At 40.3% G+C, this 27,141-nt stretch overlaps 5 protein-coding genes across 6 annotated transcripts; 3 read left to right on the plus strand and 2 right to left on the minus strand.

Moving 5' to 3' along the window:
• Positions 1-675: 675 nt before the first annotated feature.
• LOC111443692 (uncharacterized protein At4g06744-like) lies at positions 676-2,198 on the plus strand. The gene has a single exon (XM_023081620.1). It carries the CDS (start codon positions 740-742, stop codon positions 2,018-2,020), a length of 1,281 nt encoding a protein of 426 aa, XP_022937388.1. The 5' UTR covers positions 676-739; the 3' UTR covers positions 2,021-2,198.
• Positions 2,199-2,660: 462 nt separating this feature from the next.
• On the plus strand, positions 2,661-6,642 carry LOC111443615. The gene is made up of 2 exons (XM_023081516.1): positions 2,661-2,996; positions 5,954-6,642. The coding sequence occupies exons 1-2, from the start codon at positions 2,859-2,861 to the stop codon at positions 6,320-6,322; spliced, it is 507 nt and encodes a 168-aa protein (XP_022937284.1). The 5' UTR covers positions 2,661-2,858; the 3' UTR covers positions 6,323-6,642.
• A 386-nt stretch (positions 6,643-7,028) lies between these two features.
• LOC111443166 (kinesin-like protein KIN-4A) lies at positions 7,029-16,756 on the minus strand. 2 transcript variants are annotated; one of them, XM_023080855.1, is made up of 26 exons: positions 16,118-16,756; positions 15,202-15,348; positions 14,945-15,094; positions 14,582-14,835; positions 14,115-14,299; positions 13,906-14,030; positions 13,690-13,726; positions 12,773-12,864; positions 12,561-12,668; positions 12,360-12,485; positions 12,148-12,271; positions 11,938-12,050; positions 11,663-11,761; positions 11,477-11,590; positions 11,254-11,370; positions 11,098-11,178; positions 10,818-10,889; positions 10,564-10,657; positions 10,387-10,418; positions 10,209-10,306; positions 10,032-10,130; positions 9,722-9,943; positions 9,216-9,378; positions 8,017-8,187; positions 7,629-7,938; positions 7,029-7,503 (listed from the first exon to the last, which is right to left on the minus strand). In XM_023080855.1, the coding sequence occupies exons 1-25, from the start codon at positions 16,232-16,234 to the stop codon at positions 7,726-7,728; spliced, it is 3,153 nt and encodes a 1,050-aa protein (XP_022936623.1). In that variant the 5' UTR covers positions 16,235-16,756; the 3' UTR covers positions 7,029-7,503; positions 7,629-7,725. The 2 variants fall into 2 exon arrangements, with proteins under 2 accessions (XP_022936623.1, XP_022936622.1); XM_023080854.1 differs by having other exon boundaries at positions 7,029-7,506; positions 16,118-16,755.
• A 4,157-nt stretch (positions 16,757-20,913) lies between these two features.
• Positions 20,914-22,889, minus strand: LOC111442608. Its single transcript, XM_023080042.1, has 2 exons — positions 21,630-22,889; positions 20,914-21,549 (listed from the first exon to the last, which is right to left on the minus strand). The coding sequence occupies exons 1-2, from the start codon at positions 22,549-22,551 to the stop codon at positions 21,071-21,073; spliced, it is 1,401 nt and encodes a 466-aa protein (XP_022935810.1). The 5' UTR covers positions 22,552-22,889; the 3' UTR covers positions 20,914-21,070.
• A 1,704-nt stretch (positions 22,890-24,593) lies between these two features.
• On the plus strand, positions 24,594-26,219 carry LOC111443617. Its single transcript, XM_023081519.1, has one exon. It carries the CDS (start codon positions 24,622-24,624, stop codon positions 25,867-25,869), a length of 1,248 nt encoding a protein of 415 aa, XP_022937287.1. The 5' UTR covers positions 24,594-24,621; the 3' UTR covers positions 25,870-26,219.
• Positions 26,220-27,141: the final 922 nt, after the last annotated feature.

A 27,141-nucleotide genomic window follows, 5' to 3' on the forward strand; every position in this document is an offset into this window, starting at 1 on the left:
GAGACAATGAGTTCTTGTTCCACTAAGTCGGATGCCCAGCTGTATCCAAATATCGCAATCATATTTATCATCTTAAGATAATGGAATCCAATGGGCAGAAAAGTGACTTCAAAATAAAGAAAAATAGTTGACTTCCGTAGCACCTATCCCGATCCTTCAATACAAGACTGCTGTTCTTTACAACTCAGAGGATAATGTATGATCTTATAAATGATTTAACAAATCATGGTCCGAATGCCAAATTAAATACTATTAATTAATCAGACCCGTACGAGCTCACTTTATAGAACTAAAGAGGCAGATCAATATGTAAGAAGGCAGATTAGAAAATGAAGTTGTCATGTCATATCTTCAATCTGATGAGCGTCTATTGGGATGGTGGTCTTTGTGCATTCCCACGCTTCATTATAGTTTTTTATATCATTACCATTTGGCTTCTGTTTTCAGTGTTGGTTGGGACTTCAAGTATTGGACCCATTTGTTGTATAGTTGGGATCTTTCGTTTGTACTGTAACTTATCTTTTTTTAGCTTTTGGTTTTGTGCCTATGCCTACTAATTTGCAAACCCATACCTGCTCTGCTTGAACCTAACGAGGTTTACAGCATTCCCTCTTCTTTTGGCCAACTTTTAGTTTCTTATATAAACAGGCTGTGTTTATGAAACTTGGTCTGATTTTCACTTCTATGCTTATAGAGTTCTGAATAACTACAGAGCAAACAATTTGTTGGGTTGATAAGAATGAGTAAAATACCTGGCAGAGTTTTGCTGTTTCTGTTCTTCAACCTGCTTTCTTCTTTGGTTGTCCACGCCATAGCCAACAGTAGCGACAGCAAAACGCAAGATTTCAAAGTAGAAGGCTGTGATCACGGCTGGTCTCACTGTAAGCAAGCGATAACTCCTCAGCCATCATCTCTTTTGCCTGTTGAAGCAGAGGTTTTGATATTTGAAGACCTGAGGCTTTCAGTGGTGTACCCTGTGATTCAAAAGTTCAAGTCAGTTATCACCTCGGATCCTCTAGGAATCACTAAAACATGGGTTGGATCGGATATATGCAAATACAAAGGCTTTTACTGTGACAACCCACCGGACAACAAGTCTGCCACGGCGGTCGCATCTATTGATTTCAATGGCTTCCAACTCAGTGCACCATCCCTCGATGGCTTCCTCGATCAGCTCCCTGACATTGCTGTTTTTCATGCCAATTCCAACAATTTTGCAGGCACCATCTCCACAAACATTACCAGGCTCCCTTACCTATACGAGCTTGATGTGAGCAACAACCGATTGTCTGGTCCTTTTCCCGCTGCTGTTGTTGGTCTAAACCGCCTCACCTTCTTAGACCTTCGGTTCAATTTCTTTACTGGGTCAGTCCCACCTCAAGTCTTCGTCCAGGACCTTGATTTTCTCCTCATCAACAACAACAATTTCATGCAGAGTCTCCCAAACAGTCTTTCCACCACCCATATTCTCTACCTCACATTAGCCAACAATAAATTCAGTGGTCCAATTCCCGGTGGGATAGTAAAAGCTTTGTCATCTCTGACTGAGGTTCTTCTCTTAAACAACTCATTATCAGGGTGTCTGCCTTATGAGTTAGGATCACTTGACGAAGCAATCGTGTTTGATGCCGGCAGCAATCGACTAACAGGACCACTGCCCTTTTCCCTGGGTTGTCTAAAGAACGTGGAGCAGTTGAATTTCGCAGGAAATCTACTGTATGGTATGGTGCCGGAAGTCATTTGTGCGCTTGGAAATCTGGTAAATCTATCTTTGTCGGACAATTATTTCACAGTTGTTGGGCCTCTGTGTCGGATTTTGATAGGAAGAGGTATATTAAATATTAGGAACAATTGCATTCCAGATCTGCCTTTCCAGAGACCAATTGTTGAATGTGCAAAATTCCTAGCATTTCCGAGAATCTGCCCTCGCATGTGGTCTTACACTTTCATGCCCTGCATGCTTCCCCCTTTTAATCCCCCAATTTCTTTCATTCCCAAATACTGGCCACATTTGCCCTAGTTTTATACATTCCGAGCCTCATCTCGGAAGCGCATTGTCTGTGTTTTTCAATTGTAATTCCAAGAACATTCTCAGTTAAATCTTCCATCAATCCCACAGCAAGGGGAACCGGATTTATACACTACAATTCATTATCGTTTCCTAATTCAGACCATTTCCCGTCGGCACTATGGCATTAGTATTGTGGTTTAACGCTAATCAAGCAGATGTGTAGAGATACCTGTCACGAAAATAAACATCACCGGAGAGAAAAGAGGCGGATCCACCATGGAAGAAAGCTAAATGCTGTGGAAGCTTTGCGGGTCTCTAACCTTCCGAAGACAAGCGCATAGGGGCAGAAGATAAGAAATTTGTGCATGGGCGGTGGGGTGTGCGCCTGCGCGCGCCCAACTTCTGTTGTTTTCCACTACGTTGGGATTAGTGCTTCGGGTTGGGTATCGATCATCATAAATCATTGTTTTCAAATACTAATTACAGTATTTAATTTATCAAACACATGATATAAATGTTTAATTCAATAAACAAATAAATAAATAAATACTTGAAATGGATCTGATATTAATTAATTATATTACTTGAGTAAATAAAAAACAGTGCTTTCCCAATTGTTAGAAATAATTTTGCGAATTATCATATAAATAAAATCCCAAATGCCGTTCCGCCACGACATATCGAGTACGCGCGCGAGAGAGCGAGAGAGCCCTGGGGGTGCTTATAGAATCTGCTAGAACCATCTAGCGATGGTGTGATTTGGAAGCATATTTCCATTACAAAACCGATAATCAATCAAAAAGGAACTGTGCCCTGGATTTCTCAAGCTAAATTTGCCGATGATACTATGGATTGTTCGAAGTCGGACATGATGGAGACTGAATTTGCGTCAAATAGAGCCGGCGAAGGCGATTCTGTTCGCGACTTGCTCACATTGGCTCGGCAATTCATCGATCAACGAAACCCTACCCAAGCCCTCCAAGCGGTATGTTTACAGAAAAAATGAAAAAACTTCCCTCACTTGGAATTCATGGTCTGTTTTCTTCTTTCGAAACTTTTCTGCGATGTCTTATTTATATTTAGCTTCTGGGTTTTCTTTGATTCTGTAAATTAAATCACTTCAGTTGAGTTCCGGTTGCCAAAGGGGATTGAAAATTCGCCAATAGGGCTTTCCTCCTCGCTTGAACCATTGGTAAAAGACTTCCAACTTCTTGTCAAGCCGAATTTTCAGAAGATAATTGTCATCTGTACATTTCTAGTAGTTGGGTTTCGCTGTTATTCTTTCGTAAAATTATTAAAACACCTGCTAAAGACTCCAATTTTCTTTGAAGCTAGACTAGAAAATGGCATCACATCCTGGAGCTTTCTTATTCTCAGTGTTAAGGATAGCTTGCTTGATTTCCATCTCTGGAAATACAATCCTGAAGTTAAAGTGGCATATCTTTCATTGTAATAATAACTCACAGGAAGGTCTGAAGCTCAAGAAGGAAGGCAATTTGCAAAATCCCCACCCACCCACCCACACATATAAAAAGGAAAGAAAAAAAGGGTGAAGAATGAGAACGAAGAACTCAAGTGCCTGAAAGAAGAGGAATCTCATTCAATTCAAATGTTTCATTTAGTGGTTGTACTTGAAATAAATAAATTGAAAAAAAATATCCCAATTATGATAAATGTAACGGCCAATAACTTTGTCGTACAGCACTGACAAAAATAAAAGCGGCACGGACCCCAGTTTATGGTAGAGTAGGTTTTTTTGTGGATCATAGTAGTATTAACCTCTGTAGGAATTAGTTTATGATGTTATTCTTATAGAATTCTTAGGATACCTCCCAAAGAGTAACCTTTCTTACGTCCCTATTTTCTTTCAAGCAAGTCTCTAACAAGTAAGAAGTATGAAGCCATCACCTTCCTTTGCCTTTTCATGCTCGATGTTAAAGATAGCTTGCATGGTCTCCATCACTGAAAATGACCTTCCTGAGTCGCCGACTACCCCGACTGCTCAAAGTACCAGGCAACCAGCAAACTATTGACCTGAAATCTCTGTCATTGACCTTCAAGTGGTGAAAGTCCATTTATTTCTAATATTTACAGAATCCGCTTTCATATATATATATATATATATATATATACGGAAACAGCTGGTCTACCTTTATCTGTTTCCATTTTACATACAGCTCCCAAGTCTCTCTCTTAGATGTTTTTGTCATTTGATATTTTGGTGTGTTGGAATGATTGTATTAAGCAAGCTGTAGTCAAATTCCCTTCTGCAAACAGGGAAGTTTTTTTGTGGCAAGCTAGGCTATGTGCTATTATGTGGAGACTTTTGGGAAAGGAAAAATAGAATTTTTTTGAGAGCTTGAGAGACCTCAAGTGAGGTCTGGTTCTTTGTTAGATTCTATATTTGAGATCTCACATCGGTTGGAGAGGGGAATGAAGCATTCCTTATAAGGGTGTGGAAACCTCTCCCTAGCAAATGCGTTTTAAAACCTTGAGAGAAAGCCCGAAAGGGAAAGCCGAAAGAAGACATATCTGTGAGTGGTGGGCTATCAGAGTCAAACACCGAGTGGCGTGCTAGCGAGGACGTTGGGTCTCTAAGGGGGTTGGATTGTGAGATCTCACATCGGTTGGAGAGGGGAACAAAACAATCCTTGTAAGGGTGTGGAAACCTTTCCTCCTAGTGGACGTGTTTTAAAACCTTGAGGGGAAGCTTGGAAGGGAAAACCCAAAGAGGACAATATCTACTACCGGTGGTCTTGAGCTGTTATAAATGGTATTAGAGCCAGACACCGAGATGTATGCCAACAAGGACATTGGGCCCACGAGGGGGTTGTATTATGAGATCCCACATCGGTTGGAGAAGGGAACAAAACATTTCCTATAAAGGTGTGGAAACCTCTCCCTAGTGGACGCGTTTTAAAACCTTGAGGAGAATCCCATAAGAGAATGTCCAAAGAGAACAATATCTGCTAGTGGTTGGGCTGTTACAAATGGTATCAGAGTCAGACATTGAGCGGTGTGCCACTAGGACATTGGGCCCCCAAGGGGGTTAGATTTGTGAGATCTCACATCGGTGGAGAGGAAAACGAACCATTCCTTATAAGAGTGTGGAAACCTCTCCCCTAGTGGACGCATTTTAAAACTTTGAGGGAAACCCTGGAAGGGAAAGTCCAAAGAAGACAATATCCGCTAGAGGTGAGTTTGGGCGGTTAGACTATATGTCCTGTGAGCTTCAGTAACAAAATCCAATTGTTAGTTAGGGTTTATTTCTTTAGATTGGTGGCCCTTTTTGTAGTTTGCCTTCCTTTTTTAGGCTCTCTTATTGTATGCCCTTGTAATAGTTATTCTCTTATCCATGAAAGTTAAAATATTCATTAAAAAAATCAAGTTGTAAATTAAATTTCAATCGGCATTCTCATAAATCTGTTGTCACGAGCTGATTGCAGTGGTCTATTTCTCAGAACTAAAAACCTACTGTAGAGTGTCTCTTGTTCAAAAAGAATTAAAAAAACTACACTTGGGTTTTATTTGCCAACGTTGTTTTAAAACCAACAAAGAATTGGTCTATAGCGTTTGAATGTGTTAGAACTTTCTGTTCATTGATCTAAATGTGTTTTCAACCTATATTTATTAATTGTATCTTACTTTTTTTTTTTTTTTCTTCTTTGAATACCAATTGTATTGATATTACTTATTATAACCATGAGCTTTCTACCCCATGCTGATTGAGACAGATGTTGGTGAACTTATGTTGTTTCGTAGCTTTTAGAACCTAGAGGAAAGGATAATACACATTTATGTAGTTGTAGTAGTCAGCTCAGATGCCTCAATCAACATGTTTAAATCATGGGTGGGGCATATGAGATAATCTGTTAGAGGAAAGATTAAGGACTACAACTTTTGTTAGTAGCTTTCAGCACCTTGTTTTTCATGTTTGAACAGGTTGTAATGGCAATGAGAACCCAAGGTGGGGATGCAGCAGTCTTTCAATCCTTGCACCGTGCCCGTGAGATGTACAGAACCCGATTTCAGGAGACTGCTGATGTTGATCAACTAGCTTCTTTATTTGCAGAGTGTGCCATAGCTGAAGCCCAGCCTCTGAACCCTGAACCTACAGATAGTAACAATGACATATCTGGCTCTTTGGTTGTGGATGCTCACGGTAATTCTATTCTGGCAGAAACTGGTAGGATGCAAATTGTTATGGATGCATTCTCAGACGGGAGCAGTTTTATTTGTTTGCAATGTGGGGGTCTTGTTAGTAACCATCGCAAAGATGAGCATTATGCATATTGGTGTGCCCGGATCTAACCTGTATTCGGGAACCAATCTTCATTCTTGTCTTGCCTGGCGAAAAAGAATCCTCCAAAACTTGTAGTTGTGTCTTTTGATTTGTACATGGCGCAGCTGCTTTTATGTTGGCACGCCCCTAGTTGTTGTCAATGCTAGTCAAGCTAAGGTTTTAAACGATGTAGCCGATTGTTGTAAGTGGGTTCTCCCTTGAGTAGCTTTCAACATCTTCCTCCGTACAAGTGAGAAGAAAAGTATAAACATGATCAATATGATTTGCAAAGATCATTTGGATTCACAAGTTTTCATTTTGGAAGGGGCAACGTCCACCCTCATAACTCCCTTTTGTTCCCATTCAAATCGTGTTTTAACATACTTGATCATGTTCTCTCATATTGTGTTTATATTCAGTGTTTCATGATCTGTTGACTGTTTTAGAGAAGATCTATCAGAGGGATGCAAATATTCGACTCACAGTTTTAAAATTAGAGAGAAATTTTCGAAATTTTCACTCTTATAAGAAATGTTTCATTCAGACTGTTCGTCCAAAAATTTTCTCTCCAAATGGACTCTATTCACTAATGGCTAGGTTTCAGTCATATCAGTCAGTCTCTATTCATCTGAAAGAAGAGGGAACAGATTCAAAGAACAGGGAACAGATTCAAGCAAACTGGTGTAGACCTTATAAAGTTTTTGATTCAAGATGCTTCTTTTGCTTCAATACAAATACATTTACAAAGATTCAGTCATATCAAGTAATAAGATTAGTGTCACACAAGAAAGTCAACATATTAGAAAAGAATTCTGTTTTTTTTTTTTTTTTTCCTCTCCTCCAACCTAATAGTTCCTTTCAACAAATCAATAATGTCCTCAAAACAAAGAAAAACCAAATGACTAAAAAAACTTTCCATACGCGTATTCCTGCATTCCTTTTCTTGCTATTGACAAGATATACAAAGGAGGGTGGAAAAGAACATTAGAAAACTATCTTCAGCGAGTTATCTATCCGTCGTATCTATGCTCGCCTCGTTCCCGCACTTGCGGCCTTCTTAGCTAGTCGGGTGACCCATTTTGTAGCATCCACACAAGCTTTACAAGATGCTTCAAATGTGAACCACAACGAAAAAGAATCCAAAATCACAAATCTACCAAAATGGTTTTCCATTGAAGAAAATGCAGAGATCATATAACTCTGACTTCAGCTGCTGCCATTGGAAAAAGATCGTGTCAGCTTCAAGTAGATATAAATGGATGAATCAGGAGTCATTAAGGAATATGAGCAGAATTTGAACCTTACTCCGATTGGTTTTAAAATCAAGAAGAGTACCTGCACTTATTCCAATTTGTTCCCGTGATATAAGGTGGTATCATAGTTGAAAGTCAAAATGATATTTGGGGGACAATAAACCCAAAACCACCAAATATCACATTCCAGCAGGCAGAGCATGTGGTCGAGGCCTTGATCTCATTATTGTTTCATCACTATGCCTGATCCATTCTGAAAGTCTCCATGGTTTCTGCCACTTCCATTTAAACTGTAACAGCCATTGGTGATGACTTCGCTTCCATCTCCATAGTTTTCCAGCTTGTCCGGCAGTGGCTAACTTCTTCATTGATAAGTTTCCAATTGGTACCATCTGCATTAATAGCACACCCTTCTAAGAAAAATGTGAGCTCAACTCCTAAGACAGTAAATGAATGGGGAAAATGGTAACCTTTCGTGTTTGGTCCAGGAATGCTGCAGAATCTCTAACGGAACCGTTGGCAATTCCTGCTGTGTACTTGAGTTGCTTCGGGGCTGGTACCGACAGTGGGGACAAAGAACCTCCCAATTCATCAGCAAAGTGTCTCGACGTAGGTGGTGTACTCTCATGCTCATGATGGACCTGAAAATAAGCAAAGTCACCAATAAGACAGATTTCTAATTATGTTTACAAAGAAAGATGAGGGATGAAATGGCAAGATCAAGCAAAGCTAGGAATTAGATGTGGGTAGTAGTGTCCCCTCTATCTTCACTAATTGAATATAGATCTCAAGCTACCACTAATTACTAGATCAGTGACTCGAAAAGTTTCAAGTTTTCTTGCATGGTATTTGTAACAGCTCAAGTCCACTCCTAGCAGATATTGTCCACTTTGGTCTGTTACATACTGCTGTCAGCCTCACGGTTTTAAAACACATTTAGGAATCTTTGTTCCCCTCTTCAACCGACGTGGGATCTCACAATCTACTCCCCTTGGGGGCTTGGTGTCCTTGCTAGCACACCGCACAGTGACTAGCTCTGATACCATTTGTAACATCTCAAGCCCACCGCTAGTAGGATTTATCCCCTTTGGCCCGTTACGTATCGCCGTCAGCCTCACAATTTTAAAACGTATATGCTAGGGAGAGGTTTTCACACTCTTATAAGGAATGCTTCATTCCCCTCTCCAACCGATGTGGAATCTCACAATCCACCCCCCTTGGAGGCCTAACGTCCTTACTGGCACACCACCCGATGACTAGCGCTCTGATACCAATTGTAATAGTCCACCGCTAGCAGATATTGTCCGTCTTTACCCATTACGTATCGTCGTCAGCCTCATGATTTTAAAACGTGTATGCTAGGATAGGTTACCACACCCTTATAAGGAATGCTTCATTCCCCTCACCATCCAACGTGGGATCTCACACTACTACACAAAAAGGTCACAGGTTCTATGCCATTTCTACAACTGTCCATGCACCTCGTTAAATATTTCACAGGTTTTGCCATAGAACCGTCCTATAACTTCAACATCGACGGATGAAGTATCTGCGTTTATTCATATTCCAGCTTGAACAGTTTGAACTCATACCAAATTAACCACTAAGCAGAAATATAGACCTTCACTCAGCAAGCCAAAGTAGGATTTCTTGTAATGGTCATACTCACCGGTGAAGATGAAGCCAATGCAATTGCAACAGCCTTCTCTCTCAATTTTAGTTCTTTCTCTACTTCCTTTTTACGTGTCTCACTCTGTCGCAACAGTCCCACAAGTTCTTTCAGTTGCTCCTTCATTTCCCTAGTTTCTAGTTCCTTTTCCCATAATTGGCACCTGTAAATAACAAGCAAAGTGATACATAAAATTAGGTAGAGAAGTGAATATTCTGATTTAAAAAGGATTATATACATGGAAAAGGTTGAATATCAATCAATTCTCATCAAATTCCAATTTCAACTTGCAGGCCCACGGAGGAAAAAATGGCGGCTGCATAGCATAGCTCCAAAATTTCCAAAAATTTTATTTTGAATTGCCCTTTTTGGGTATCAATTGTACCCTTAAGATGTAATACGAGTTCTGATTCACATGTTCTAAGAAGATGAACTCACGATCCAAGAAATTGAATGAGTATCTCTAATCCGAGAACAAATATCGGTGACAGGAGCAGAATAATTACCGTGCATCAGCAAGAGAATTGAACATGTATTGAAGCAAATTCTTAGCATCCCCCATGGAGCGCAATTGGTTCCAACGTCCACGGTTGGTGAAGGCACGATCTCGCTCCTCTGCCTCGGAAAGCTGTGAAGCCATCGCCACAAGGGAATTTGAGGATATGCTTAGCATGTTTTCAAGTGATGTTATTCTGGCCATTCTTGCGGTTGGCGGCATAGAGGACACTCTGATCATGCAAAAATTAGGTACTATCCACTTCTTTATGTGAGAACCTAGAAGGTGAACGAACTATTTTGTTTGAAAACAATGCTTACCTAGCGAAACCATTTTTCCCTCTGGGAGGACTGAGGCCCTTTGAAACAAACTCATCCACTTGCCTCAGCATGGATAACTCTTCGGCAAGTGCAGCTCGCCTGCATTGCACAAAAATCAATATATATTCACATTTTATTTTACTCATAATACAATGTAAGGTCTCGTATGACTCGTACACTTGGCTTTGTTTTTCATATTCGAAACGGACTTCATGCACGTTCACCATCACTTCCAATTCATGGTCAAGCCAGCGTTGTAGAGATTTCTCATTGCTCTAGAAAGAGAAATTTCCATTAGAAACGGGATTGAGCCTACTTAATAGGGAGAGAAGCAATGAAACAGCCCAGAAAATACCTGCCCGTTCATTCCATTTCCATTTGTAATACCTGAAAAAATCAACAGAAAAGAATCGAGTCTTAAATCAATTAAATGGTACAAGCAGGAAAACAGTTCCCCTATGAACAGGGCATTGTCAAGTTACACACCTTGCATTGCCTTACAAGAGTTGCTCTACTCTAAGTAAGAAAATACCTGAATTTTCACGACCATTAGATTTCCGAGCTTCTAGAAGTTCCTTCAGCCTCTTAGTGGCCATTGCAGCCTCCTCTGTTTTTCTTTGAAGAACCTGAAACAAGTAATTGTATATTGATGATAGATGGCAAGAAACGTGGCCAAATTTTACATGCAGAACCAAACTGCGAGATAATAATCAAGCATTCAATGCATTTGAGCCTTGTAATCATTAGGACAGATGGATGATGAATAAGGAAGCAAGAAGTACTAACCATTTTCTGCCGCTGATTTAGAGCTTGCAGTTTGTACCTTTCATATTCATTTCTCCTGCCCTCCTTTCGTAGCTAAAGTTGTCAACAAAAATAGTGAATAACAGATACAAGGAAACATAGTGGATCCGTTCAATAGTGAAGAGTAATGCATAATGAGATGAAGCACATTTCAAAATAAGCCAAAAACTGTAACACCGTCGCACCAACTCTGGCAACAGATCACAATAATTATTCTAACGTAAAACTAAGATGAGAACACAGATTCTGGCAGTTGAGTTACCTGGAGGAGCTCTTTCTCACGAGACGCTTTCCACTGTCGAAATTGTTCTGCCTCTTGTTTCATCCTTTGTTGTAATTGAACCTTCGAGTTACAAGGCTCAGCAAATGGAGAGAAAAGAATAGAAGTGAAAATACGCAAGATTAATAAAGGGTTTACCTTCTGAGCCTTTATGAATTGAATTTCGTCCTGCAACTTTTTTGCTGCTTCATCACTTTTTTGTTTTTGCTTTAGTAGCTGAACCTGGTTTTCCTGTTTTTTCTTGAGTTCTAGAATCTGCAAATAAATAAATTTTAAAAAATAAAATGGTTAGAACTTATATTGGAGGATTTCTTCCTCATGTGAAAACAAAGGCTCTCTAAAAAGAGAGAGATTTAATCACCTGAGCCTCAAGAGTTTTGAGTTTTTGGGAATGTACGTCATGCAGTTTCTGTGTTTGACCATCAGAACAAGCAGCCAGGTTTTCAACTTCAGCTAATAAGCGATCCCTCTCTTGCTGCAGGAGTGAAAAGAATGAGCAAAATTACAGCACAAAAATGATAAAGATTCTACTGAAGTAGAGGATAACCTGGACAGTTCTTTTCTCATCTTCCAGTTCCACAATTTTCTTCCCAAAATGCTGCTTCAGAGCTGCTGTGTCAAATCCTCCAAAAAGTTTCATTTCCGTCTACAAAGGCATTAGCATGTAAATTAAAACGATACCGAAGGATAAAAACGCTTAACATAAACAAAAGAAGATTTCCATACTCTAAAATATAATAACTAAACCGTCTTCATAAGTTCTGTTAACCTCATAAAATTGACAGATTAAATTTTCTGCGGTTGTCATCTTTCAAAATTTACCTCTTTTTCCTCTAGACGTTTGTTTAGTTCATGCAATTCTTTGTCCATACTATTCTGTAAAAGTGTATGCTCCCACTCTTTTGCCACCTCTTCATCTATTTCACGCGACTCACCTGCCAACTTCGAAACAATAATTAGTAAAAGCTATTTAAACAACAAAACATGGAAAGGAAAGCAACATATTACTAGTAAGCTTAGATAAGGCCATACCCGACATGGTTTCGACCATTTGAAAATCAGGCGACTCAATACTTTGCAAGCCTCTTTTGAGTCCATCACTTTTGACCGAGCAATTTATGAGCCCATCACTTTTGACAGAGCATTTTATACCATCCTGAAAGATAAGTCCAAGGTTCACATACAAACTTTCTGGGAGATAACATATTTGTGGAAGCAAAGGAAAAGGTTGAGGGTGCACATACTTGGGCACAGACTTGGGCGTCTGTTTCACATTGCTCCACAGTGCTACATCGACTACGATATTCATGAAGCTCACGACAGAGATCCTGATTGGCTGTTTCAAGCCAGGCAATCCGTTCCTTGAGAACCTATTACAATGTTTCACAAATTACACAATGTTGTAAATGAAATGTGGAGCTATAAAGTGTTTCATAATCATGTACCTGAATTTCATCAGAAGAAGACCCTCCACGTGCAAAAAGTTCTGCCTGCAGATATTCGAGTTGTTGTCGCATCTTTAGCATTTCATTGGACATGGGATCCCTGTTGACCTGGTCCGCAATGAAGAAGAGGATATATACCCGGCTATTCATTATAGAAAGAATATAGTATTCAACATCCCAAAAGACAAATAAAGGAGTTTCCATATACTTACAATTGGCTTATTTTGGATATTGCGAGCTCGATTTGCGTACTTCAAAGTGTTGAGGGTTTCCTCAGCATTAATATCAGCAGGGCTGATGCAGGCTAAGATAGTAAAACAATTCTATTATAGGAAGAACATACAAAAAATAACTTTTAACAAACAATAGCAAAGATCATGAAATTTTCAGACACAGGAGAAGGAAAAGAAGGGAACTATTGGTATGGGAGATCAAGCTCAACGGCACCTGTGGAGAAAAAGGTCCATTGTAGGCAATAAGATGCACTCATTTCAAATATTGGCCAACAAATACCCTGATAATTCAGCTAGCAATGGAGGGAAGATGTGTGAGGTTGTGGGAAGCTAAGAAACGCGAATACGAATACGAGACACAGATACGACAAAACACAGACACTATGGTAAGCCATTCTTTAAAAATGTAGGACATGGACATGGCAAAGACACGTTTATTAAAAAAATATACATCATTTTTATACCAGAAGAAAATTCAAAGTCAATAGGTTAATGCACTTATATGCTTAAAAAAATGAGTTTGATGCATTTCTCTCAAACTTATTCAAATTCAGTATCTGATACATGTTTAAGGGCCTATGTTGACTTTGTAGTGTTTAACACATCCACTATGATAACAAGTGTTCGATACATGTCGAACAAGTGTCAGGGTGTCCAAGCATCTGACAGACATGGAAATGCTAGCAAAAACTGAAGAGTATGTGCTTCTTAGGTGAGAATGACACAAAGAAACAGGATTGATCTGACAAAGAAGAAAGAGATACATTTATGCTTGCTAGCGAAAACTGAAGAGTATGTGCTTCTTAGGTGAGAATGGCACAAAGAAACAGAATGGATCTGACAAAGAAGAAAGAGATACACTTGTGCTTCAGACTAAACCAAGATTACAAGTTTACCTATCATAACAGTTCTGCTGTTACCACCAAGAGAATCCTGCAAAATGGAGAAACAATTTGATGATTCACTCTCAGGGCTAAAACAATTTTCTTGGGTTCATCTTTAATGGGATTCTTTATCAAGTAATTCATTCCACAATTAAAATTATAAAAGAAGAGGACGGCTAATTGTAACAGTACTCGTGTTAAAAAAGACAATCTACATGGAAACCAAACCTGTAGGAGTCGAGTCAATTTACTGTCCCTATATGGAACATGAACCCCTTCTTTGCGCTTCTTCTCATCACCAAGAGCGCTGATGACATTACCAAGTGCAAGAAGACCCTTGTTTATATGAATTCCTGTTATTAGAAAATACAATATGATGAGTGAACGAATACATGCAAAAAAATGAACACCAATGAATGATAAACCATGCCACCTACCTTCCCTGAAACGTAAACCATCGGAACCGGTTCTCTTGGCTCGTTCAGATCCAGCTAGATCTACCAAGTGCAACTTTGCGCACAAATACTCTTCACTCATGTTTTCAATATTGCCTTCTCCAGGAAAAGCGGGATTTAGTTTACGCATTTGCTCCAATGTGATGGTGAAGATGGCATGTGATCGACTATAGACAGATCATAAAATTCAGGAACAGAGTCAGTACCTAAGATTCTCATTTAATTTAAGTTTCCAAAGGAAATTAAATTATTCTACTCAGAACATCATTAATTTGTGGCTCAAAGACCCCCATATCTGATGATGTTATACACAGGTTCTAACACTTGCCACAAAGCCGACCCATAAATTTTCTTGGTGGCTAGCTGAAACTTAAAGAGATATGTAAACTTTTTCCTAGACATTCTATTCCCGAGAGAAATAACTTCGATTGTACATTTGGAAGCTTTACCTCGACTGATTATTCATATTCGTACTTCCTGTAGCTCTACTCAGTGATCCTTGCTCCAGACAAGAGGCCATTTCTTTCAATGTGTTGACACTAACTTCTGTAGAACCTGCTAGAGTGATGACGCCATTTGATGATTCACGAATTTGTATTGGTGGTTTCCCAGGTAGAGTTACTTTCCCTGCATGTCCATTGGCACCCTCCACTTTGCTAAAGGAAGAAGAATCTAGCAGGTCTCGTACCTCTTCCTTGAGAATCTTTTCCATAAAAAATTATAGTAAGAGCTTTGCACAAGGACTGAGAATGTTTGGGAGAACAAATAATTTCTTAAAAAAAAGCCATCAAGGAAAGGATCATGACAACAACCTCAATAAAGGAAACATGTAATTGAAATTCCATTTGATCCTTTAAGGTTTCAATCTTGCTGAACAAGACATTCATGACTTGAGGGATGATTCCTGTCTGACAACCATCTCTGAAGCCTGTGCCCATAGTATAAGTTTTCCCAGATCCAGTCTGCATCAATCAAAACTATCAACTAAGATGAGAAACGTATGACACGAGAAAAAAAATTGGATAGCACGAGACATCATATGACCGGCACTGCTCTGAAGTTACTATACCTGACCATAGGCTAGAACGGTAGCATTATAGCCTTGGAATAAACCATCAACAAGCGAAGAAACACATTCTTCAAACATCGAGGACGAGGGTGAACCCGTGCTACCGTAGACATGATCAAATGTAAATGAATGGGAACCAATTTGTACCTGCCCCGGAATCAAAATAAGATGTAATCTCACTAATTAAAAACATAATTAAGCACGCGTACAAGAACATTCATGAGTATACTCGTGTATGAAATGCATTTTATAAAGTTATGATCTTAAATTAACACACAAATGAAATAGGGACAGTAAATGTGGTCATCGAAGTAATTATGACGGCTTCTTCGTTGGGTGAATGGATGAAGAACGCAGGTAAAATTCTTTAAGGTGAAAAATGAATGAAAGTTAATTGACTCGAAAGAAGAAAGGGGAGAACCCATCAGACTAGCAGAAATCCCACCCCCGGAAATTAGTATCATGCCGACGGGGTGATGATTTCAGTTCCCTGATTGGGAAATTTGACCAAGGAACTTTCAAGACGGAGTCGGTCGGTTAAGTAGTATTTTAATACAACGTCGTCATCAGCCGCCATATTACCACAGTGATTGTGTACCCGAGCCACTGCCCCCCACCAAATTAGAATCGGAAAGCGGCCGAAGTGAAAATCAGAGGTAAATCTGAGAGGAGGGTCAATGAACAAAAAGACCCATCTAGCCTATTACGGCATTACAGAAGTAGATCTAGATCTCTCGGAACCTGGAAATTAAAGAACTCCAATGTACGGTAAGAAATAAATGGCCCTAAAGCAAGTAGGCATTGAGAAGAACGTAATCCCCCTCTCTACCTCTACCCACCTCTACCCACGTCTCCGCACAATCAAATCCAGAGGTCGGAGCTACCCACATCCATATTGGGAGAGTGTGAAAAGTACCTGAGGCTTCCCGGAGATGACGGTGACGCAATCCTTACACCCTTGAAGCCGCTCATCGCCGATGAGCGGACGGATGTGGACGGCGACCTTGACGCAACAATCCTCCCCAGCTTCCATAAGAAGCAGCCAGAGGGAGATTAGGAGAAAGACAATGTTGGGAAAAGAAATTCCAGAAAGAAGAAGAAGAAGAAGAAGAAGAAGAAGAAGAGATGATTCTGCACGTCAGAGTCTAGCAGTGAAAGATGAATCTTAGAGGGAACACGGCTCGCATTGTCTGAGAGTGGCGGAGGAGGGGCAGGATGAGAAAGTGATAGAGCAACCAGAAGAGCTCAAAAGAAGCTAAGGGGAGGGAAATGGGAGCTTCAGACAATGTAAGAATAAAAAATGAAAGAAGGAAAGTGAAATAGTTGAAAGGAGAAGGAGAAGGGGTAGTTGAGGAATTAGAAGGGTATTATGGGTTATAACTGTAGAGCTAGAGAGTTTAACTGCTGGGACAACAACCAAACCACTATCATTTTCCTTACTCTTCACTACACACCAGCACAGACGGTTGGGTGTGTGAAACTTTGGTTCTTCTCTTTCCCGAAATGCCCTTCCTCTTCTTCCTCTTCTTCCTCTTCTTCCCCTCGTGTCCTGGGTGAGGCTGACAACCGCCGTAGGGATTTTGTTTTCTTTTCTTCAATAGCACGGTATCCGTATTATGGAATCATGGAGCAGAAGCATCTCGCGATATCTCCCCCCGAGAAATTAGTGAGATTGGGAACACTAAACCAAGCACGTGCACCTGATGTGGACTCCAGTCCTGTTCGTGTACGCTTACAATACACGCGCGCACGGTGGTGGCGCCTAACCCATAGGAACGGGGCGGAGGAGGAGGCTGTGGTGGTGGTGGTGGGGGAAAGGAAGTAAAAGGCAAGGGATGGACGATGGAAGGGAAAAATAAATAAATAAATAAGTAATAGGTCCCACTAAAAAAAATGAGACAGAGCCAGCTGGTGGTATCCCACACTCACATGGCGTTTGATCGTTTATAACCAGCTGGACCCCATTTTCCCTCGGTCAGACTCCTGTGGGGCCCACACCCAGTTTCACTCTTCCAATTTCTCTTTTCTTTTCTTTTCTTTTCCTTTTTTTTTTTTTTTTTTTTAATTTTTTTCCCTCCTTGCTTCGGACCGTATTTCCTTCTTTCTCCACCCTCGACCGACGACTCCAACCACCTCACGCTTGCAAGTCTTCAGCCATAACCTCCCCCCACCCTTCTCAAAATTACTCTTTTACCCCTCCTCCAAATATTAAATTCACCCATTTTTTCACCTTTTGATTATAAAAACTTTAAAAAAAAATTAACTTGTTTTTTATTTTTCAATTTTGAGTATAAATCCAAATATATTTGCAATAATGATAGCAAAATTTATACGCTATAGAAATTAAGAGGAAGTTGACATAATTTTTAAATATAGGTTATTAAATGGCGCCACTAAATTTGTAGCCTAACTAAAACCATAACCATAATGTATCAATAATCAACGTGTCAGTATTCAAAATTTTCACTTTCACGTGTTGTTGACAGGTTTGAAATTTCATTAAAACTTAACTCCCCATCTAATCCATAAACTCCAAGAAGATTTTTTATTCTATCGTGTTTTCCTACCTTCGTAGGATATAGAGTATAATAACATGGTTTATATACGTTGTTCTATTGTCATCTTTGGACTTCTCTTATGAATTTCTCTTCAAGATTTTAAAACGCCTCTACTAACCAGAGGTTTATTGTTCTTTTTGAACTTTTTCTATTGGGTTTCTTTTATAGCTTTAAAATACATCTACTACAAAGTATATAAAAAATGTTTCGTTCTACTCTCCAACCAACGTGGGAACTCACGTGAAAAATAGAAGTAAGCACGTGGGGGTGACAGTGTGCATAGGGTAAAGGATGAAGATTTTTGTGACGTAGAAATGTGAGTGGCGTTAGTTGGGGTAAGGCAATTGTTGGATGGGTAAGCATTTGAAGAAAGATAAGCAAGGGCCATCATAAAGTATGGAGTGAGTAGACTTTTGTTTTTCTCCAACCAACCTCCAACGTTTACGCTTCCATCCCACCCTTCTCACCCAAACCCCTCAATCACTTTACACTCTTAAGCTTCCTTAAAAGTTATATGCTTCCACCTGTGTTCTTCATTCCCTCCACTTTTAATCCTCACATATTCTATTCTCCTCAACCCATTCTATTCAGCAATCCCTCTGAACCCCTTTTCCATCTCTCTCTAGCATATGCATTTTAAAATCGCAAGACTAATAACAATACGTAAACAGACTGAGATTGTTTAGTCTTCGAGTTGCTTCCTTTTTAATTCTTGGGTGAATTATTTTGTTTTAAGATCTTGGGTTGGGTAGGTTTGGTGGTGTTATGGAAAGAGGGAAATAAAAAAGAAAAAAAACCATCCTATGCGTTTTAGAAGATGTGGACTGTAAGCTAAGCAATCAGCTTTCAAAGAGAGAGAGGTTTTCCATCTCTTTTCTTTGAGATGGAAGAAACAGGAAGAAACAAGAAGAAACAAGAAGCTACAGATGTAAAAGATGAGATCTTACCCTCTCCATAATAATAATAATAATAATAAAAAGAAAAAAGGCCTTTCATTTTCTCAACCTAACTCAAAATCCGACCGTTACCCTGTTTGCAGGTGAAGCAAGCTTCAAAGCTCTACCCATTTGTCCTACTCGAACAAGCAATATTATGATATTTAATTTAAGATGGGTTCTGAAATTGAGGATGATCGCCAATTAATCAAGTTGTAAACAATATCCCATGTTCCCTTGATCCCCCACGCTTTGAATGTTCTTAAAGGCAAGGCATCCATTTATTAGTATAATTAACAACTTTACATGCTAACAACAGTTGCCCCAAGCACAGCCACACATGGGCAAAGGTAGAGAGGCACGTCAATTTTGGTTATGGGGTATGTAGGGGCTTTGCTTTCTTCGCTTTCTTTCTTTATTCACATTCCTCCTCCACCATAAACTTTATTATGTAAAGCTTTTTGCATCACATGCTTCCGCCTCCTTTACATTACACCATCATTCTCAAATACCCTTTAATTATATGAAATAAGAATAATGAGTTCCATCCAAATCCAAATCCAAACCCAAATCAAAAGGAGGAGCTGCACTTAAGTACGTTTTTATGGAGCAAGATATGATTGGACTTAGGATTTTAATTTGATATTATCATGATGATCATGGTTTATAAAAGCAGCTGGCCCCCGGAGAGACCGCTGGGGACTTCTAATTATGTGTTTGTCTTTGATGTAAGCGGAGGAAATCCAGCGGGTTTGGGCGTAAAACTGGAGTTTCATCTGTATGCACTTTCACCCACTAAAAAAGCCGCTGCTTTGGGCTCCTTCCAAATCCAATGGAGTTAATGATTGAAAGGAGGAGATAAGGGCGCCTTTTGCTCATCAATACCAACATCCAAACACAATCCACGCACCTTTTAACCTATACACGCAGCTGCTACACCCATGAAGCAAGGGACGGAGGGCACACCTTTGGGCCTCTCTATTCCCTTCAACTACTCTTCTGGGCTACGTTCTCTTCCAACTCTCACAACCCCAGTTGGGTTACAAAACCCAACCGAAATTAAAAGCCTATTATTTATATTTCAAATCTCAACCATAATTATTATATTTTATTTTCTCAATGCATAATGGATGAAACTTAAATTTTGATATTAAATTTTAAATAAAAGTTAAATTCATAATTTTTCTAATTAATTATAATTACCTAGTTGAGAAGAACCTTCGTAAGTCATGAAGAATATAGAATCGAAATTACTAAATTGAACTGACTCTCATACTAAATATTGATATTTAATATTGTGGCGACTAAATATATAAATTGTGGGATAATGAATCAATTTTAATACTGTGAAACCATTTTATAACGAATTCAACTGATTGACTTTTGATATGAAAAGGGTCGAGGATGAAATATAATTTTGTTTGGGATTTAATTAATAAGGAAGAGAAAATAAAAGTACTATAATCAATGTTTAAATATTTAGTTGCATTATCTAAATTTGGGAAATTAGAGTGGGTGCATTGAATTCCATTTGTAAACATCCCACCATCCAACAAAATATATTATTATTATTTTATAAATCACAAATTCAAACATTAATATAACGATTACTTCTTCCAAATATATATATATATATATATATTATATTAGTCTCAAAATCAACTCAAATTAAATAAAAAAACTCATTTTAATAATTTATATATACGAAAAAAAACCGTACTAAGAGTGGTTTTTTAATGGAAGGAATATATAAAATAACAAATCGTCAACTGGACAATTACAATAATTCAAATGGGTGGAAGTGGACAATGTCATGATGTGAAGTTAGAGAGGCCTGAGACGAAGACTAGCCAAAGATAGGGAGGAGATTCCCTGTTTAGACCCAGAATGAGAAGAAACAAAGAACATGTTTTTTTTAGATTAATGAAGAATTTGGAGATGAAAAATGAAATAGTGGCATAAGTGAAAATATTTGGAGGGTAGTGGGCATCTGTATCTGAAAGCCATCGAATTGAGTACGGTTGGGGGAGAAGTTGGGATGTCTCATATTGGTGGGGGAGAATAACAACCACCATTTATAAAAGGTATGGAAACTTTACCGGGTTTTAAAATCTTGAGGAAGTCCGAGGGAAATCTAAAGAGGACAAAGTCTTGAGGGGAAGTCCGAAAGCAAAACCCAAAGAGAAAAATATGGGGTGGATCTGGTAGCTACTTGAATTGAATCATATAAACAAAGGTTGCACTGAATCGAAAGAGAATGAAGCATTAAGACAACAAATGTCAATTGATTTTCTTTGTTTATGCAAATTCAAATCTCAGTTTGCTCATATTCACAAACAACGCTGTTGGAATTGCAAATTTGTGTGTGTGTGTGTGTTACGTTCGTTTTTCATCTTCCACCACAATTTCAAAGAGTTCAATTTCATCGGACATCTCATCGTCCTCCCGATGATCGACAACAAGATTGTTGGTGGATTTGGGAGTAAGCCGACTAAACCACTGGGAATCGATCATTCCCATCGAGAAAAGCTCTCTGCTATCTTCGTACCCATTGCCATGGAAGCCCCCCGCCGCATTCACAAGCTGACTTACAAAGCATGGATTTGGCGTTCTTTGAGCTGTTATGTACTTGAACATGCTTTGCCCCAAATTTACCAAGACTGTTACGTCCGCGTTGGCCGCCAGAGTCGGATACAATGGGCTTCCGAATTCCTCCGACTTGCAATGGATCACGTGCACCAATTCCGAATCCACCGTGAAGAACACCTTCTTCTGTTTCGGATCAAACCCACATCCGATCACCTTCTCCGCCCTTCCCCACTCTTCTCTCTCTGATTCAAACACTAGTTTGATGCCTGAACCAAAACCAATCATACAATTAGAACTTCTACTTCATAATTGAAATCGAATGGAATTATCTTTTTTGGGAATTTACCATCGAGATAGACAGAGCCATTGGAGTTGAATCCGATGCTGCCGGAATAGCTGCCGGGAAGTTTAGAAGGGGCGGAGGTGCCGGAAGTGAGCCCAATGGATAGCATCACGTCTTCCACTGCTTCATCTTCCTCGCCTTTCCCATTGAGCTTCGATTCCTCGACGTTGCTTACTTTGTTATTAGATGTAAAATAAGCCAGAGACTCCGAGCTCGTCTTCGAGCAATGATTCTCGGGTATCAATTTGGTCCTCTCCCCTTCTTTCGCGGCTCCAGTGGGTTCATTTTCATCGCCGGAAATACTCAGAATAGTGATCTCAAAATACGCTTCTTGCGGGAAGGACGCCAGGGGAGGGCCCGGTAATGGCAGAGCAGTTCTGATTACAGAGGAAGCAGAGGGAAAAGAAGAGATTGTATTGGTAATGGTGTTGTTAAACCCAGAATTAAGCCTAATCTTCTGCATAAAATCGGCCGATCCTTGACTCACTTCCCAGCTAATCTCCGCCTCTGCTATCTCCTTCTCGATCTCTCCGGCCGTACACAAACCCAACAATCGGGATCTTGAAGTTGGAGAAGATAACGACATGTAGTCCGTAAAAGCGAATTGGGTCCATCCATTTTCGACGGCGTCGTTGACAAGCGAAGGGCTGTCGTCCCAACTGAACAAAGGCTTTGGAGAAACCCCACGAGGGTAAAAATTACTGAGTCGCCTTCTGCCCTCTGATTCAGATTGGTGATGAAGCGTCACAGTCCGAGAACCTGATTGCTGTTGAGAATTTTCTACACTCTGTAACGTCTCAACAGTTTCTGATTCTATAAGACGCCGCCGCCGCCGCCGCCACCACCAAAAGTACAATCCGATCAACAACAACGCAAGGACTGCAATGGACACGACAGCTGCAGCAACAGCTGAAGATCCGGCCATTTTCAAAACCTCAACGTTCCCCTGTTGGTGATTTTACATAGAATGGACAAAAGGAAGAAACTTTATGGAAGAAATTGGGTGAAGGGAGAACAGGGGAAGAAGTTAATATAAGAAACAAGGAAGAGGGGCGGCAGGAAAAGGAGCATGCGTGGACTAATGACTGTTTCCAAGCAAGAAGAAAGCAGGAATGGAAATAGACAGAGAGAGAGAGAGAGAGAGAGAGAAAGGCATTTAGTTAATAAAAATTAGCCGACAGAGTTTTGTGAAAGGAAATGGAATGTGCTGATTCATCTTGTTTGGGAAGCCTGGATGGACAGTGATTGATTAAATGGAATTGGAATGAGCACCTTCACAAACTAAACCTACGTGGTTCGAAATTCAAATGAAACCAATGTTTTTCTTTTTCGCTTTCCCCTATGTTTTGTGTTCTAGAGGGGACAGCCGGTGGGACTTTGGGCCACTCCGCCGTACACGGCGACTCTTAAAACCCGACTAAAAGAACACCTTTTGACAAGTTCAGTTATTAGATCTTACATCAACCAAAGAGGAAATATTCAAAAGGGTATAAAAATCTCTACTAACGGACGCGCTAGAAAAAAGCCAATGTCGGCGAATAAGAGTGGAAGAATCTTGAAGTGATCACGCAACATTGAGTTATTAAGAAAATGACAAAAAGTTAAGCTGAAAATCCACTTGGTGATGGAGACAGACTGAGGGAAAAGGACAGTGAGTTGCTATTTTAATTTGTTTAATGGGAAAGGAAAAAGCAGGATTATAAATTTATTAATAGCCGGCAATGACTCATGATCTGTTTCATCCACAAGTAATTAGTGGAGATCTTCAACCTCCCATAATCCTCTGCCTCTCCTGATTCAGTAAGTAATTCCAAGTTTTGTTAGATATGAAAGTAAATGATGCGTATTTTTTGATATGATTGAGGCGGTGGTGTTTTTAAGGAGTAGAGGGGGGGAGGGGTGTGTGGTTGTATAATTTCATCATAGCCTTGCAGCTCCATTATTACCGATAATACCAACTCTAACTCTGTGCAGACTTAAATCCTGATGCCCAATGGTTGAGAGAGGGAGCAACATTATTGTTTTGTGTTGATAATATGGCATCATAATCACACTCACCAACTTTTGTTTCAGAGTATGGAGCCATCATTTCTGGTCCCATTCTAAATTAACTCATCCAAATCCAAATCCAAATTCGAGATAACAGATGATGTAATGGGTTCAAAATGGCAGTGGAGTTTCTGGAAAGCTGAAAGGAGAAAGTAAGAGCCACACCAATTTGGACTGTGTCTGTGTTAGAGTAGGCAGATTGGGGTTGAGCAATGATTGTCCCATCCACCATCAGCTGCCCAGTTGTTAAGATGGGCGAAATTAAGGAACCCTAAATGTCCCAAGTTTTTTCTGTTGTTGGGGTTGTTTTTAGTGGAAGAAAAAAAAGGTTAGAAATTTATGAGATGGGATGCACGTTGTGATCCCGACACCAATCTTGGGTGACTCGCTGCATCTTGCCGCCACACATATATCATATATGCTTGCTTTCGCATAATATCTTTTAAGGAATCTCCTCCATCTTCGTCGTCCCCCCTTACCTTACCTGCCAATCTCCTTCCCTTTTCTAATCCTAATGGGAGTTAGCTTCATCGTTCTTGTACCGCTCAGTGTTTGATTCTGATATCATTTATAACAACCTAAGTCCATCTATTTTAAAATGCGTTTGTTACATTATTACATTATTTTTATTAACTAAAAGAGAAATTAACAAAAAGATATAATTAATTTTATTTTAATATGAGCACTACCATTTATTCCCATTAATTTTATTCCACGGTGGTTGTGTGTGTGTGTGTGGGAGAATCAAAGACACGTGTTGCTTTTAAATGATTGGGCCGGATCTGGATTGTCCGTGATCATGGGCCAGAGCTATTGGACTAGGGCCCACAATGATGACGCCCTATGGCTCCGTTAGGGCCCAAGAAAGACGCGCGAAGTTGCCCTTCGCTGAGACTGAGACGGTGAGTGAGGCGACGCGAGACCCCTTCTGCGTTGTGGATAAGCAATGAATAGCACAACTTTCGTCTGTAATCCTATGGACGCTCTGCCATTATTACCCTCCTCTCAGTTGCTGTTTCCGAATAACGCCATCAATTTCAGGCATAGGATCTCCATTCGTGTAAAACCCACTTCTCAGGGTTCGTGTAGATGGCGAATCCGAGCCACTGCCGAAAACGGAGCTTCATCGGCGTCGACCTCGCAGATCGACATGGTGAGGAACAGGGAGGGGGTTTTTACCGCCAAACAAAGCAAGGTTGTTGTGCTTTGGGATCTCGATAATAAGCCCCCTCGTGGGCCGCCATACGAGGCGGCTATGGCGCTGAAACGAGTGGCGCAACGCTTCGGCCAAGTGGTCGACATGTCGGCTTACGCCAATCGCCACGCTTTTATCCATTTGCCGCAATGGGTTGTTGAAGAACGCCGCGAGCGTCGGCAATTGGACATTCTTGAGCGCAAAGGGTTGTTCACGCCGTCCGAATCGTACGTCTGCGGGGTCTGCGGTCGCAAGTGCAAAACAAACCTAGACCTCAAGAAGCATTTCAAGCAACTTCATGAACGCGAGCGCCAGAAGAAATTGAACAGAATGAGGTCTCTCAAGGGCAAAAAGCGGCAGCGTTATAAGGAAAAGTTCGTATCTGGGAACCACAAGTACAATGAAGCAGCCAGGTCTCTGATTACTCCAAAAGTTGGGTATGGGCTGGCCTCAGAATTGAGACGTGCTGGGGTTTTTGTGAAAACAGTGGAGGATAAGCCACAGGCGGCTGATTGGGCTTTGAAGAGGCAGATGCAACACTCGATGAGTCGTGGTATTGATTGGATGTTTCTTGTTTCCGATGATTCGGATTTTTCAGAGATGTTAAGGAAGGCTAAGGAGGCTAATTTGGGAACTGTGGTGGTGGGAGATCGTGATAGAGCATTGGGTAGGCACGCAGATTTATGGGTCCCATGGATGGGGGTTGAAAATGGGGATGTTACAGAGGAGGATTTGGTGCCCAAAAGATGGAGGACGAGGAGAACCCAAGAGGATTTTGATGAAGACGATGGTTTTTCAGTTTCTCGTTATTATGGAGAGGCTGAAAGTGGTAGTGATTTGGAGAGTGTAGTGCAAGAGCTTGCTTCCGCCAGTACAGAGTTGAATGGCTTTAGAATTTCTGCTTTCTCAGAGGGGGAAGATGATGATGAATGGGTTGAAGACGAAGTGGCATCTGACTATCTGCTAGAGATGAGTGACGAGGAAGATGGGTATTTCTGATAATACATTTCATTTGTAAATTGTACAATTTTTCTAAAGTTCACTCATTTTAATGGTGAAGTTGATGCTGTCCTGGTTGCATCATCTGTTCATAATCCAGCGCCGCGCCCCAATCTTCCAATCCCAGCCGTGTGGCTACTTGGCATCCACACTTGAAGGTTCAAATTTTCCATTACCAACATTTACCTTGTTTCCAATATGTGTGTGTAATGTAAAATCGACGGAATGCTCTGTTTGTCCAAGATGATTTGATATGTTGTGAAACGATCTTCCATCTAATATAAAAATCATATGGGTGTTCCTGTTGAACTGGGGGCCGCTGCATATGCTCCAAATTTAGCTTTCTGTCATCTCTTTGGCACTTGCGTTGTGGTAGTGATGACTTTGTGTTGGACCTAATCCAGTTTTGACTAGAAGAGTTGCTCTTTCAATTTTCAACTGCTTTGGTTTGGCCTATAGAGGATAGATTTAATTAGCAAGGCAGATACAGATGTATTAGGGGAGCCGTCGCCATTTTGGCGAAAAAGAAAGGATTTATTTTTTCCTTCTTTTTTGTTTGTGGTGAAAGGGTTTAGATGTGGATGGATCTCGCCCATTTGTCAAACATCAGCATCATATATTTGGTGTTTACAATGGCGACAGAACAGAAGTATTGCTTAATGCTTACAGCAGCATAAGAATTGTTTTATTTCATGTGAAAGAAGAGAGAGAGAGAAGCAGTAGCTCCTGATTGGGGAAGAAGGGCAATCAAAGGTGGAAATTCAGAATGGCATTGAGTCTCATCTGTTTGAAATGCGAGTAATGATTGATAGTTATCCAAAATTTTGAAAGCGAGACTGGAAGAGGGAAGATTGACGAGAAAGAATGAGAATGGGGGAAGGGAAAGAAGTGGGGTCGTGTGCCGTCGGGGGTGTTGGTCCAAAAAGTCTGCCTCTTTTGGGAGCGTGGAGTGCGTCCAACGGCGCCATTTTATTGGATTCGGGAGAGAACTGTGAAGGGGGAAGTGGGTGGTGTCGGCATTGACAACTTGAAGAGATAGATGGAAGGGATTTGGAATTGGTATTGGCATTGGAAGCATCTAACCGGTAAAAGTCACCGTCGTCTATGTTTGGTCAAGAGGTCGAATGGTTAGGAGCCCTAATTGCCATCCGCCATCTATTTGGTTCTGGTGCCATCACATCTCCCCCCATTATTTTACTCCTACAACTTCCCTCCCTTTATCCAATTTTGTTACAAATCTCATTTGTGAAGGAGCGTAAAAATATCTCTTCA

This window comes from Cucurbita moschata, unplaced genomic scaffold (assembly GCF_002738365.1).
Source record: "Cucurbita moschata cultivar Rifu unplaced genomic scaffold, Cmos_1.0 Cmo_Scf00005, whole genome shotgun sequence".
NCBI lineage: Eukaryota > Viridiplantae > Streptophyta > Magnoliopsida > Cucurbitales > Cucurbitaceae > Cucurbita > Cucurbita moschata.